This window comes from Chelonoidis abingdonii, chromosome 7 (assembly GCF_003597395.2).
Source record: "Chelonoidis abingdonii isolate Lonesome George chromosome 7, CheloAbing_2.0, whole genome shotgun sequence".
NCBI lineage: Eukaryota > Metazoa > Chordata > Testudines > Testudinidae > Chelonoidis > Chelonoidis abingdonii.
The window spans coordinates 80,210,595-80,226,707 of NC_133775.1; the positions used below are offsets into that span (position 1 = coordinate 80,210,595).

Below are 16,113 nucleotides of genomic sequence, written 5' to 3' on the forward strand. Positions count from 1 at the left end.
CGCACTGCCTGGAGTGCTGGTGGCTGCCGCCACCGCCAACATGCACAGAGCACCAGGTCAGGCTGGGCTGTGCAGCTGCACTGCCCCAGGACCGCATAGCCCCGCTACCCAGAGCATTGTGCCGGTGGTGGAGCGAGGGAGCTGAGACTGCTGGCGAGGGGGAACAGCGGGGGAGGGGTTGGGGGTAGCCTCCCAGGCCAGGAGCTTGGGAGCCAGGCAGGACGGTCCCGCGGGCCGGATGTGGCCTGCGGACCGTAGTTTGCCCACCCCATCCTAGGCACTTCTAACCTAAACTGGAGCAAACCCAAATGCACCATGAGAATCAGACAACTGTAGCTACTCAGCACAAAAATACAAGCTGGGTCAACAATGGAGTTGTTAATGGAGATAAAGAGGAGTGAGAATTAGGACCAAAGTCCTGTAAAATAGCAGTTGTAGGCTAGAAATAAAAATGAAAGGCTTACTACACTGAGCAAAAATAAGCCAAGGATGAACAGATAGAAAAAAGTCACAGTAGAGAGCATATTAATATAGGCACTTTGGAGAAAAATTGTTGAAGAATTGTTTACCATTTAGCAGAGTTATCTCTTAGCAAACTATCTAATAAATCTCCCCAACATATAGAGAAGACAAAAAAGGCAAGACAATGATCTACCTACAGCAGCAGCACCTATATCTTTGCAAGCTTCTGACTGAGGTAGCATCCAACTCCAGGTATCATTCAAGCACTCTTCAGGGCAAAAGTAAACTTGCAGGGACTATGGGGCAAGAGATATATAGAGCAGATGTGTACCAGCCTATTGATGATACGCCATATTAGAAATAACTAGTATTTGGCGAAACCATCTGTTCTTCTTAAACAATTATGGCTACTAGAATCAAGTGTACTGAGTAGTCCAGTGCAGAATATGAAATATTTGAGAGCCATTTGTCTATTTGCCAGCTTTAAATGGGGATACTTACCACTAGTTCTGAATTTGTCTGAAAGGTTTCAATGTAAAAGGAGTAATGCTGGTTGTCCATTTGGTTTAAGATTGCTGTCATGCATGCCACAAAATGACTCTAAAACAAAACAAAAAAATAGTAAGGAAATGCACATCTAGATTGTTGATTTAGAAGGAAATGAGAATAATGGATTATATCCTGCAATGCCAAATCACTATATCACTAAAAACAAACAAAACCTGTGCCAGCCCAAGAATGTGAATTTTCAAAAGGCAAGAAAGGCTTCTCACTGTGTATACATTGTAAAATATGTTTAACAATAACTTGCAACTAAAAATACTGAGGATACTACTCAAAGCAACTTTCTTTGTTGAAAAAGTGGTATCACTCTTAAGGGAACTCAGTGTGAGAGACAGTAGTTCCACTTCCAACAGAACATGACTTTGTATGTGGTTTAAAATTCCTAAAAATAATGTGATATTCCATAGGACTTTTGCATAACAGATTCATAGAAAATGAAAACTTTCTATAAGATCCTTTTGAATATTCATAAAAAAAATAATTATATTCCTGCTACAGAATTCTACAGTAAGGATACAAAAATCTAAAATGAGAGGATATTTGCTTACATTTTTTAGATTTTTCAAGTAGCTTCTGTTGAACCCTATCAAATGAGTATAGGATCCAACTGTTTCCATCCCTATTAAATTCTGTAAAACTATATTCTTCTGAATTTTAAAACAGAATTGAAATAAAATGGAAAGTGATTTATAATCTTAGGTTTCCATTTCATTTTACAGAAGTGCTTCTTGTTTGCCAAACCTTCAGGATACAGGGGTAAGGCTAAAGGACTGAAGTTTCCCTTTGACGAACACAGTATCGCTTCCTATTGATACTTTTTTATCTTGCAAAAATTACAATAATTATGTTGATAATGTGCCAACTAAAAACAAGTTTACAAGTGAGTCCCTGATCTTTCCAACCAGAAGTTCATTTCTAATTTGTATTGGTTTTGGGAAATCAGATTCCTCTCTTAATTCTGATTAATTTTACATTTTGTTACCATCATAAATTCAACAAGATCACACATTACTGTGAAGTATCAGCTGCAGTTTATCCCACCCAACCATTTTGGCTACTACATACTGCAAAAAAGGGAAGCCTTTCTTAACTTCAAGTTATGGCCACTAGAGGTCTTTTACTTTCAAATGGTAGCTGCTGTTCAGTATGTACTGCTTTTTTTATTTATTCCTACGTGAGCAGACCCAGTACAGTTCTTGCATATAAACAGTAAAAATTCCAATATAAAGGACTTATTATACCTTTTTTTGGAGTAACATTAGTGCTAGCCAGAACCTTGCCTACTATGTAAGCCTAAGAAGATACATTTTCTGCGGGTAATCACAAAGCTTTCAGGTAAGGATTTGTATGGGTTTGGTTACTAATGCTCTTCTAAAAGGAAATGTTGATTTTCTGTCCTACAGTAGTTTACTTGTATAGGTATTGCTCAAATTAGACTCTTTTGTGAACTAAAATCCACAAATGCCAGGAATAGCAAGCTGCAGTGGGTGCAGTGATGAGACTTATTTTTTCCAATGTCTTGATTTTAATTTTGAAAGAAATAACTGCCAACACAAATTACAGAATATTTCACATGAAAGCATGTGTTGTACTTTTCTCTGTAAGAAGCTTTAAGAGATGCTGCAGAATGTGTTTTCTCCCACTAATCTGAAGTAACCATTTGCTGAGATAAGCACTCTCTGTACTAGACTCTAGTAGATGTACTATCTTGCTGTTCAGCCAAAATGACTTTAAGAATGTTAATTTATTTGTTGCAACTTTTAAAATCTGTCTAGAAGTATCTAGTATTACAGTCCCATGAGTGCCTGTCTTTAGTAACTTGTAAATTGGAATTGTGGAAATTAACAGTTGACATATGTTGGTTAATGAAAGCAGTTCTGCTACCAATAAATATCACAATTTTGTCAGACAGTTTCTGGCAGCAAACCTGTCAACTTTCACAGCAATGTGACTGGTTGATATATGAAATGGAAGGTGCCAGCATAGCAGGTTTGCTGTCAAAAATCCGACCCCTCCACCCCACTTCCCAATATCATGTTAAGACTGAACAGTATATTAAATTTATATTGGTATATTAACTTTGTTTATGACCTTTAATCATTTACATGAAGCAACCTTGAGTATTATAATTAACCACTTGATTTCTTATGTTGAAAACTTGCTTTCCCCCTCTCCAAAAGCCAGCAAGAAACAGGTATAGCCTCTCATTTCACAAGTGCTCAGGCATTCTCAACATCACCATTCTCACAGTTAGAACTTCAGTATACTTCGCAATTCTGTCAGCAACTATATGTATATTCATCTAAATTATCTTATTGTCTAAGGATCTTATAATATTTAAGAACCATTAACTACTTCACAGTAAACTCCACAACTTAAGCAATCAGTTTTTAAATTCACCTTCTATGTTTATAACTTGGACATAAGACATTTGGAATCAGGAACCTCCTGCAAACATGCTAGTTGACTATGATGTTGTTAAGTTTCTTTTTTAAAGAAGCACTGTATGTAGGGAACCACATATTTAAATCAAATAAAAAAAAGTTGCAGATAAGATGACGTTATTCAAATAAACTTGACAGGTCATTTCAGCTGTGCTTAGCCTTTTTAAGATGTATCTTATGAATCACAGAGAGATGCAGGATTGAAACTAGGTCAAACGTGTAAAAATAAGTGTAATCACAGTGAATACTTGACTGACGAAGGAATACTTAAAATGATGTTAACAGGAAGATTTTTGCTTAGAATACATTATTATGAAAACATGCAACAGATCATGTACATTAATTTACCACCTTCATGCACAGGAACATCTTCATACCAGATTGACAATATAACTTCTTAACAAAGCAGTGTCCGTTAACCAAATAAGTGACAGCATTTAGAAAAATGAAATACATCAGTCTGAAAAAAATATAGGTAGCTGTTAGAATATTTTACTTATAACATTAGCAGGAACAAAAAACATCACTTAGGATGTCAAAGAGCAATGAGATACAGATGAGGAAACCCACTCTTCCAGTAAATGCTCAAAACTCCTGAACTGTAAAAAAAACACCATGATCCATCAAACTTTAAAGAACTGTAGAGTGTGTCTTGCAGCCTTAGTACAAATACTGCAAAGTGTTAGCTAAAAAGAAACTATGCTATTTACAGATTTAGTATAAACAAACCACATAGTCAATGATAAGATATTCAATCAAGAAATCAAATGTGGCTTTGTAAGCCTTGGAGAAGGGAGGCGTCTATTTGCCCCATTCCCACTAAAGTCAATGTCCATGAGCTGCATGTGTAGCACTGATGGGAAAAGAACCATTAAGAAAGTGTTACGGTTGTAGGAGAAAGATGACAAACTTCAGCCCCAGCAACTCTAATCCCAGCATACTTTATCATACCAGATAGTGACAGGTTGCTGTAGTAACTTCAAATAATGTACAAGTCCCACAAGCAATAATAAAACAAAAACATTAGAGAAAAAATAGCAAATGTAGAATTAAACTATCCTTCAATATTAATCTAGTATAAGTTAAACATTCACTTGGTTATATTGTGGGTATTTTTTACATGCTGGGAAGTGTGCACATGAAGTGAGGGTGGAAGATATTTGGTTTATGTGGCCAATTAAACAGTTATCCTCGCGTGTCACGATATATGTCCATAGTTTAAATGTGGGAAAACCACATACATGTCAACAAAAAGCAACCAAAATAAAATTTAAATACTAATGCTCTAAGGCTTTTGAAAGGCAATAGTTAAAGACATGCCGTTAGCAGAATATTTAAAGTTTTAAACTATTACTTTTATCTAAAAAGAGTGCAATCAGTTACCAGTAACTCAACAAGTCTACCTGATGTCTCAAAAGGCACAACTGGAACAATGTTTATGTGTTTATAAAATATAAAAACGACATATAAACAATTTACTTTTCAGTAGTGGGTGACATGATCACACTACCTATTGAGTCTGAGCTAATTTTCACAGTACAAATCAGGCATACATTAACTCAACTGAAATCAATGGAGTGGAGCATAAAACTGGTGTAAGTATATGACACACAGTTTGTGAAGTCTGGAAAGTGCTTTGGGAACTTTCTGGGTAACAGGCATTATACAAATATAAGTCACATCATTAATATACATGAGAGCATTTTTTGTAATCTGAATACTGCTCACAATGTTAAAAATCACCAACATATTAGCAATGTCTATATTGTAATAATGCAATACAGAAAGACCTGGACATTCATGAAATGACTAAATAACCTCACCTGCTTAGGCTGAGCATATGCACAATGTGACAATTCTTGTAAATAAAAGCTAAGGACTGTTCTTTGATGCCATTGACAGTGACAGTAGTTCAAAGCTTTTTGGCACACATAGTAATGCTTACCATGCTTCAGAAAAATAGTGTACCCTCAGAACTCTAGTGCATGTCTATATTGATACACATGGTAACATAATACTTCTTTATCATATTATGAAAAACCTTGAACAGCAGCATTTTGTGCTGAAAAAGATATAAAACTGAATTTGAAGTGGTGAATCAGATATTCCTTATGTAGTAGTTTTGTGTCTTCTCAAAGGAATATAATTCACCTCCAAGCCACATGCTCTCCTGTACTCCTCCAAGCCATGTGCCCAGGTATAAAGGCCTAGAGCAAAAATATAAAGATTCTAACAGGCTGTTATGTAACAGCCTATTGTGCTTATTAAATGTGTACACAGCGTTTGAAATTTGGAAACTGATCCACCCCACATACATTTCTCACAGCTTGTCATTGAATATCTTGGTGTATGCCTGTGTGTTTTTGTTTGTTTACATAAAGTAGCTCCATCTCTGCTGTACTAGGTTTCAGGTTCTATTTTTACATTTATGTTTGATGACTTATAGTTCATTGGACCTGTCTTCTTGTCTTTCATAGATGACTAAACCGAAGCCTTGGTACTCTATTTGCACATCTTACTGACGGCTTTTAGTTTCTGATTAAAAACATCCCAGTCTGCTGTATTCTTGCTCCACTGTTCACGTTCCATAGTAGGTAAAATTTAGTACAGCCTGGAGTTTAGTTGAACATAAGAGGATAATTACCTAAATGTTGGATTAATTAATGGGAAAATGTGAGTAATTTTACAACAGAAATGATATGAGAATAAAAGCAGCCTCTCAGATTTAAAAGTCTATTAAAGGTTATACAATTAAGGCTCTCTCAAAATTGTTCCTTTAAAGCTAATGCAGATATAATGATAGCATGGTATTTCTCCAAAATACAGAAGTATTATGCCCTGCTAGAAGTCTTAGTCTAACAGTTATCTGTGGGGGTCTAAAAAACAACCTTTGAAGCACCTCCCATCCCCCAAAAGTGGTATTCTTTCTCTACAATCTAATTTTTGTGTGTACGTTCAGCACTAGAAACACCCCCCATTCTCCCTGCCCAGCCTTTCCCAGGATAAAATCTAACAAGGAGCTTGACTGCATTGTAAACAATTTATCACATAAGTATAGACATTGGGCCCGATTTTGTCCTCCTTTATACTAGTGCAAAACAGTGAAGAACCAGTGGACAGAATCTGTCCCATTACATTGTACAGAACATATTTACATAATGACCTCCTTAGAAGATAAATACACCTGCATGCACATATAAGTATAATATACATTCTTTATCTACTTTCCAGTGGCAGAGCAATCATCTACAATGAACCGTCATTGCTCCAGATGATTCACTGCAAGGTTTTTGCTTTATTCTGTCCAAAGCACAGAAGCTAAAATTATCTGTAACCAACTGCCTGGACCACATCTGCCTTGTACTTCAAAACCCTCTGCTGGCTTCCTCTCATCTGCTATATCAAATTAAAGCTCTCATCCTCACCTCCAAGTATCTGTGCAATTCTCCTCTTGCTTACACAGCTGCTCTCATTTCTTAGCACACCTCACTAATCACTCCACTACAACAATTTCTTCTCCCACACCTGCTTTCATGCCTTCTTCCAGGCTGCTTTAGATATCTGAGACGAACTTCCTATCCAGTGCAACAGGCATCCACCCTTTCAAAATGTCCACGTTTGCCTGAGGAGGCAGGGAGCTTATTTCCATGAGCTTCTTGTTTGGAGCTGTGATTCTTTGTAGCCATTCCACCCTGGGCCAGGCCTGACCAGTTAAGGACAGCTGGGCTAGCAGGGACATGGCTAACGTAATATTAAAATCATTATAAGCTCCTTACTCTTTTAGCAAGGCTGCCATTTACTACGCTCACCTCCAAATTAAAGACAACTAGCAGCTTAACATTCTGCAGAAACTATAAAAGCACAAAATACAACTATACAAAGAAACTATTTTAAATGCTCCTAATTCTAGTTTATTTTAGTGCAAATTAAGTCATTTTCCTCTAGTGAAGTACAGCCAGTCTCTTGCAAAGAAAGGGGTTGGAAGCTGGTCTGGGAACTAGAAAGGGAGGGAAGTAGCAGTGGGAGTGATCTGTAAGGAAGGGTAACATACAACAGTAAAAAGAGCTGAAAGGAAACAGCAAACTGTCTGAGAATTTGCTACAAAGAAAAACACCAGCAGAGATAAGAAGGGTCAGCAGCAAAGCCTAGTGGAATCATTTACAGAGCAGCAATTTAGTTTTTGCTTTCCTTCTGAAATACACAGCAACAAAGATGTGATTACATAAACAAGATTGAGGTGGCATCTTTTATCTTTGTGTAGTCTTCTGTAGCTTTCCAGATATCATGAAGGCCAAATGTCTTAAACAGCTGCTTCATTTATTTAAAAACTAAAAACAAAACAAAACTAACTCTTGTATTCCAAGAAGTCAATCACCCTTTAATCAGTTTTATTGTCTTTCAGCTACACTGATTGCCCACAACAGCAGGAAAAATCAAATTAAAAACCAGAAGTGCACGCACACAGATAGACTTGATAGAAATCTACCCCTGAATTGTCAAAGCAGTGCACAGGGCTTTATCAAAATATCTCCTAATACATTCAGTGGAAATTGAACAACTTTGAAACATTTTCCCCTACCTTTATTTTTTTGCAAAGAAAATGTGAGTCAATATACATTATATTTCTGAACATTCTGGAATCAAGAGCACAAAACTTCAACCACATTTAGCAAAGTTTTTTAATTAGTTCTATAATGACCTCAAAGATTCCACCAAGACCTACCCTACACTAAGAGCAAAAGACAAAATTTTGCAGCAAAGGTTCAACTGCATTTATGATACCAAGGGCTCAGAATTTTTTTTTTTAATTACCTCCACGAAAACCTGCGTAACTCACTCAGCCTGTATGTAGGTTTTCCTGACAAAATGCCCAAGCCCCATTTGTGAAAGCATTAGTGCAGCTGCATTGTTGCTGAAGAACGTGTACCCATTTTCCCAATGCAGATGCACTGTAACAGTTCAGAACTGAACAGATTGAACAGATGTTCAGACGGTGATGTGCGACCCTGGGGTAGAGTGTGGCATTTATTTCACAGGGAAAAAAACCTGACAATGCTTTACAATATTGATACTGAACTCCTTTGTAAAGTGCTTTGAGATCTATGGATAAGAACTATGGTAAGAACTTGCTATTACTTAATATTATTATTTACAAAGCTTTTTTCAGTTATTGGGTCCTGTACTGCGATTTTATTGGTTAGTTTTATTTGGGTTCTTTGTGACAGGAGAGTGTGGGGGTGTTTGTTTTCTAAGTGGAAGGGACCCTCATCTATCCAATTAAGGCACAGACCATATAGTATTTTTAAGGTGATATAAAGGTTTTCATTTTAGTTCATTTAAGTTCTCTGAACTAACCTGAACAATAACAAATTTAAAGTTATTGGGGGAATTGCTGAATGTGCAATGCACTTCATGAAAAATTCCCATTTCCTTTAACATCTCGGATGATCTGATAAACTCAAACTGAGTACTGAATGTTCTCTATACTGAGTGCCTCCTTCCTCTTTCCATATGACAAAGGAATGTAAAATTATTAGTGCAACAGTCATTAAATTCCCCTTCCATATTAAGAACTTTATCGTGATGCGCCTTGGCCATTTGCTCTACCTCTGAACCAGCCTGAATTAGGAGAGCCTCCGTGACCTCTGCCACACACTAGCCTCCAATCGTATAGCACACTCCCTGTTTCATTTGGACTAATTAGCAGTGTTAATTTCCCCCCAGAAAAAAAATAGCCTATTTAAACACGTCTTTACAAATGCTCTTTTTACAATGTTAACCACTCCATTCAAAGCAGATGCTTTTGCTGTCTTGGAAATAATTCCTTCTGAAAACGAATGCCTGTTATGCCTTAGAACTTCCAATTCTGGAACTTATCAAGAAAAAAATGTCACAGGGGCCAAAAGTCTACACACAATTCCCCAACACTAAATGATGATTACACTTCAAATAGGGCAACATACACCTCCCACAACAGTGACTGGTGTCTCTCAAATCTTCTCAACACCCAAATGAAAGGTGAAGGGATGCCCCACAAACTCACACATGCACACACTATGAAATTTTATTTTTAGTTTCTAATAGGATGGGTAAGACCAGCCGTTCATCCTTTTTGAGGTCTTGGAGCTACATACAACTGCAGGGTTGCTCAAATCATCAGACTGTAGGAAACCCTACCCGCAGGAAGGGAAACGTTCACACACAAGAGTAGAAAGCTGTCCTTCCCCTGCAGTGTTTCATAATGTCAGAATATGCAGGGTTGTTTGTTTTTGTCCTTCTCACTGGGCTCGGATTTTGCCTGACTAGATTGCCTTGATGAGAAGCCCGTAGCTGTGACTTTTCACTACTAGTCACTATAATCTTCTCCTGGAACAGGCCAATAGGAAATGAAAGAGGCCAGATACCTTTTGCATAATGTTTTCTGATGGAACTGAGGGAAACTACTCCCAGAAGAAAGATGTCACACTCAGATTTTATAGGCACTATTGGGAATGTGCTAGAGTGGCCAGAGATGGCATGGTAAAAAACAATAAAAATGTGATTTCACTGGTATTTTGTGTAAGCATCTGCTAATACAGCTTTACAGGGTTCTCCTTTTTATCTTTATTATACCAAGTAATATTGCACTGTATGTGAGTATATCAATATATTTCTATCTCAAATCATTCAGCTGAGACATTAGATTATGATTAAGACAGTAAATATACTTTTCTGTAGAGGATAAAACCACTAAGTTCGTTTATGCAGTAATGTGATTAGATTTTTAATTGCGGAGACTTTTAAAACTACACTATTCACTCTATTCTGAAAAATAATTATTAACTCAGCCTCTAAGGAAACATGAAATATTTATGTCAAGTAATTTTTATGTTATTTTATTTTAGTTAACATACGCGATACAGTCTGCTCTATAGAACTGTGAAGACTAAGATGTACATTGGATAGATGCTGTTTCATCACATATTCTGAAAAATTAGCAACCTCTTATCACAAAATTCTAACCAGCTTAACCTCAATGCATACCAGTCACCACACTTTTATCATATGCTTTACAGACATGTTCTGAGTCTCTTTCAACTTAAACCAGTATAACCCCATTAGACTAGTGTTCACATTAAGATTTGACAGTGCCAGGGACTGAAGGTAACAATGGAACAATATTTAACCTTAATCTCTCAATGTCCCTTAAAAAGAATTATCCTTGAATTTGTCTCTAACCATGAAAGGTAATTTTCCTTCCACATACCAGTAACAGCAAATATACAGGCTTGATTAAATTAAAATTGTTTTATTTTAATGAGTTGCTAAGCCAGTGCTGTCCTTCCTTTTCAATGCTGACTGATGGGTTTTAAGACTGTAAGTCTTGCCTCGTCTTGTATATATCACTGAGCAATAGCTTACCTTTTTCTTAGGTCTATCACATTTATAACCTACAATGCCACCAGCTCTGCTTCGCTACGAATGGATTTTACAGATGATACCCAGCTCTCATTTGATAGCCTCCAAAGAGAATGAGGCAGAGAAATTGATTTCAAGTAATACAACTGCATCTGACTGTGGAAAATCAATATTTTATCCAAGAAAATTAACAGAAATAAATATTATTGTTTGAAAAAAAGAACTGGATTCTGTTTAACAATATGTATTAAATACAACATGTGGCAGGACACACTTTGCTTTTATCCTTCTGAAAACTATCTGGATTTTGCAAGAGCATCATGCAGGCATTTCAATTAAAAGCAATGAGCTGGGATGCTTTACAGCACTACTCTGATGTAGCAAAATGCTCTTACCATATTAATGATCTTGGAGAACATTTGTGGAAGGGCCATAATCCAATTTTAATACCAAATAAAAGGGTTTTGACTTCATTTATGATGCCAAACGGTAGGAACCTGTTCCAGCACATTCTATGCACAAAGAATTGCCAAAGAACCCACTGGACTCCCACTCAAGACACAGGTAATTTCCACTCAAGTCTGTGGGAGTTACACATGTCCAGTGCGGGACGAGGAGTGGAAGTTAAGGCTATAGGGGCACTTGATAGAGTAGGCCTTTAATATTATATTGCACATATCAGTATAAATGTATAATGACATTATTACCCTAGCACAACTATTTACTACAATAGCACAGCTTGTTACACCTAAAGAAAAACTGAAACCAAAGTAGCTCTAGTCATCTAATTAATCAGTGTCTTCGTCTGCTATTCATACACATAAAAAACTCAAACAGACAACCCCTGCCCCACCCAAAACAAACAAGTAGGGAGGTTTGTAAACATATCAGCAAGAAATGCTATGTGAACGACTGCATCTTCATCTCAGCACTCAGATATTTCTGTACTCACTATGAATTAGGACATTTTGTCTCGGACCGCAATTATTTACTTTGTGAGCACCTAACTTAGGCGTCATGCTCCTGAATGACAGGCATGAGTTGGGGTTACACGTTGCAAGTAAGTTCAAACTCAGGAGCCATTGATTTTAAAGCCAGAAGGGACCATTAGATCATCTAGACTGACCTCCTGTTTTACACTGGCCATAGAGTTCACCCAGTTACCCATTTATTAACCAGAATAATTGTGTTTTACCAAAGCATGTTTTATTTGTGTGCATTGGAAGAAATGGTATGCATCATGTCTTCACAGAGAGCATACAAGCTAAAATGAAAATTTGGGGATAAACAATAATACACTCAGCCACTGTAACATCAATTTCAGAGCATTATATCCTTAGTAACAGTGTGTTCATAGTTGAGATGCACAAGGAATGGGATGGAAAATAAAATGGAAAATACTACAATGGCATTATAAAAATCAGTGGCTCACCCTTATCTGGAATACTGAATACAGTATTGGTCACCCCATCTCAATGAAAAGATACTGGAGAAATGGACTGTGTTCAATGAATGAGGAGGAGAATAGACAAGGGCATGGAAAAATTCATATGAAGAGAGATTGAAAGATTTATATTGTTTATCTTATGAATAAGAGGGGATATGATAAAATTATACAAAATAATGAATGGTCTAGAGAAGGTAGATGGTGAGCTCCTGTTCTCCTTGTCTCATAACAGGAGAAAAAGGGCACATTCAATGACATTGAAAAGTGGCAAATTCCAGACTGATAAAAAAGGATGTGTTTCCCACACATGATGTGCAATTAGACTGTGGAGCTCACTGACATAGATGTTGCTGGGCCCAAGAATTTAGCAAGATTCAAATAGGGATTAGGCATTTATATGGATAACAAGCATATCCAGAAGTGATGCATTTGAAGTGTGTTTTTACCCATAAAAGTTTATGTGCAAATAAATCTGTTAGTCTTTAAGGTTCCACGGACTCCTCGTTGTTTTTAAGCATATCCAGAGTGATATTAATTAATGCTTTAAAAAAGGTTTTGGAAGGGTTATAAAAGTCTTATGTTTCAAGTTTTAAACAGATCTCTGTTACATATTTGGATGAACGTGAATGGGGAGCACATTATCATATTTCAAAGTTTCTTACAACTTTCTCCGTAACATCTGGCACTGGCCACTGTCGTAGTGGATAAGCTAGACCACAGGTCTGATTCAGAATGGCAATTTTTATGTTCCTTTGTTCTATTATTGAACAATAATTTGGCAGGCCATCTCTCAAGGTATATCCGCCTGACAAAACTAAGTTTTCTGGCAGTGTATTTTTTTTACATGTTTTAGAGCAAAACCTTCTTGACTAGAAGCAATGCAAAAATGTCACACCACATGTACTTTGAGACTTCTTTTGTTTATAATGGAAATAAAGTGAGGGCCCTGGCAAGGAGCCTTTTTTCAAGTGGATTTCTCTGCTGTTGTACCCCCTGCTATTTTAACTGTCACTCCAAAGCCAGTGTGGGGCCCATGGGTTTTTCAATGGCTAGTATTTGATGACAGACCCTGCTAGCTTGTCTGTCAAGAGAGATGTAATGAAAAAAAAATATGGACTGTCCCTTGAAAACTAGATGAGATTGTTCAAAGAAATGAGATTATTTGTTCCTACTGTGAAAAAGGCAGGGCAACAGCACATCTTATTACCAGCAACTGGGAAACATCACAATCTACAGTCCCAGGAGACCATCACCGACACAAACAGCACATATGAAAACATGTTTTTTCTGAGAAAGGGCATGCAGAAAGGGAAAGTTGTAATAACATGTCTGAATGCTTGACTCCAAGGAAAACCCAACACATCATCTGCACATGGAACAGTGAAAATGTGTGTGAGCTGAGGACTGATTTACAGTGGCATGTTAAGAAAACAGAGCATTGCCCTAGCACTTTGTATCATCCACATGAATCTGCTAGGTATTTTCCCCTGGCGGCACAGACAGCTTGGTATGGCAAAACAGACAACACACAGTGGAAAAAAGTAGCTTCCAGCCATTCTATTTTTCAAGTTTTGCTATTCTGTTTTATTCAGGTTCTTCTAGCTGTGCCATTTGACCATCTAATTTCTGATGTCAGTAATTTACACTGAGTGGAAGACCTACTCAAATGTGATGATCAGAGATAAATTTGACTCTGAAATGACTGATGCACAGTACCTTGTAATGGAGACAAATGAGTTGACAAGTGAGAATATATGTTGAAACAACAAACTGCAAAAACATCCTTAAAAAGAGGGATAGAGATCACTTTGAGGAGTGTCTTCTTGGGGTATGCATATGATTTGGAAAGGCTAGTCTCCCTGGAACTAGAAGTTTGAACCCAGTAAGGCTTTCCTCAGCTCTTCATCCTTTGTAAGGGTGGCCAATCTTGCCAATAGGTTTAATGGTAGCCAGATTTGGTTCTGAGTAGATAAACTGATTCTATATCATTTGGAATCTTTTGGATACAACCCCAGAAGAACAACATACATCAACACTGTGGAGATATTAGGGATAGCATGGTATGTTATCCTGGAGTACAAGTTTCCTTTACCTTAACTCATGAACTGGCTTTTTTTTTAGGCTTGTCTATACTGTGCCACAGTACAGACTACAGGGATGTGAATTAGAGCGTACCAAAGTATGTGCTCTAACTGCTGGCTCAAACTAAAAGGTCCTAAAAGTTTGCATCAACTGTTTCAAAAAGGACCATGTTAACATGAACTAGGTAGTCTGACATAGCCAATATTGACAACTGGAACAATAAAACAGTAACATGCTTGATGTTATGACCTGTAATACTTTGCAAATTTGGCCATAAGCACATTTAAAAGATATTTTTTCTTAAATTTCATAAATTATATTCATAGTATATATAAAACCAAACAAAATGAGGATCATCTCCCCCAACCAATCATGACTGATACAATACAGAATGTCCTAAACTTGCCTTAAGAAGTTCTAGGGTAAGCTTGTCTTTCCCAATTTTGCTACACTTTACAGTGAGATGTTTTTTGCTTGCACCTTATTAGATAATATATGAAAGTATAATTGCCTGGTTAAGGATCTGAAGTTTTATGGAGTACCCTAAAAAAAGTCTATAATTATATATTTTATTTACATGGTCATTGTGTATACAGAAATTTCAGGCTTCCGCTTACCTAAGCTGTTACTGATCCAGTGTGTCTGAATATAAGTTCTCCCTTACGTTATCCTCAATGAACACATGAATAAAAAACTTCAGCACAACTTTGAGAAGACAACCCCTTTGTGAAGTACCCAAGGCAACATGAAACTTCCTATTTCAGAGTGCAGAAGGGAGCAAACTGTGGAAGATTAGTGAGGTCAGAGCAACATGCCAAAGCAGGAGGTTCTGAGGGGGTGGGCAAGAAGTAGGGTTGCCAGGCATCCAGTTTTGGACAAGAACGCCTGGTCAAAAAGGGACCCAGTGGGCTACGGTTGGCACTGCCGCCTGGGCCATTAAAAGTCAGCTTGGTGGTGCAGCAGGGGCCCAGGGCTAAGGCAGTCTCCCTGTCTGCCCTAGCTCCGCATGGCTCCAGGAAGCGGTCGCCAGCCTTTAGATGCATGGGTGGCCAGTAAGGCTCTGCGCTCTGCTCCTACCCCGTGGGCTGGCTCTGCAGCTCCCATGGGCTGAGAACAGCAACCCGTGGAAGCTGCGGGGATGGCACCTGCAGGCACAAGGGCAGTGAGCGGAGCCTCCCTGGCTGCCCATGCACCTAGGAGATGCAGGGGCCTGGTGGCTGCTTCCTGCAAGTTGCAGAAAGCGCCATCATGAACCCCCCATCCCAAACCCCCTCTCACACTCCAACCCCCGCACCAGCCTGGAGTCCCCTCCACACTCAAACTCCTTCCCAGACTCTGCACCCCACACTCTCCCCAACACCCTGCCCCGGCCCTGAGCTCCCTCCTGTACCCCAAACTCCTTATCCCAGGTTCCACCCCAGAGCCCACACCCTCAGCCAAAGCCCTCACCCCCACACACACTCCCAACCCCCTGCCCCAGCCTGGAGCCCCCTCCTACATCCCAAACCTCTTATCCACAGCCCCACCCCAGAGCCCACACCCCCCATCCAGAGCCCGCACCCTCTCTTGCACCCCAACCCCCTGCCCCAACCCGGAGCCCTCTCCCACACCCGTAATCCCTCATTTCTGGCCCCACCCAGAGCCCACACCCTCAGCCCGGAGCCAATACCCTCCCCCCCACACCCCAACCCTCTGCCCCAGCCTGGAGTCCTCTCC

At 38.6% G+C, this 16,113-nt stretch overlaps 1 protein-coding gene across 1 annotated transcript in view; it reads right to left on the bottom strand.

Annotated features, from left to right (window-relative positions):
• The window catches only part of DOCK2 (dedicator of cytokinesis 2), a 538,858-nt gene that overhangs the window by 181,619 nt on the left and 341,126 nt on the right, over positions 1-16,113 (bottom strand). Inside the window, exon 28 of the mRNA XM_032803688.2 lies at positions 964-1,062. Within this exon, the coding sequence (XP_032659579.1) occupies positions 964-1,062 (99 nt within the window). The remainder of the gene's footprint in view (positions 1-963; positions 1,063-16,113) is intronic.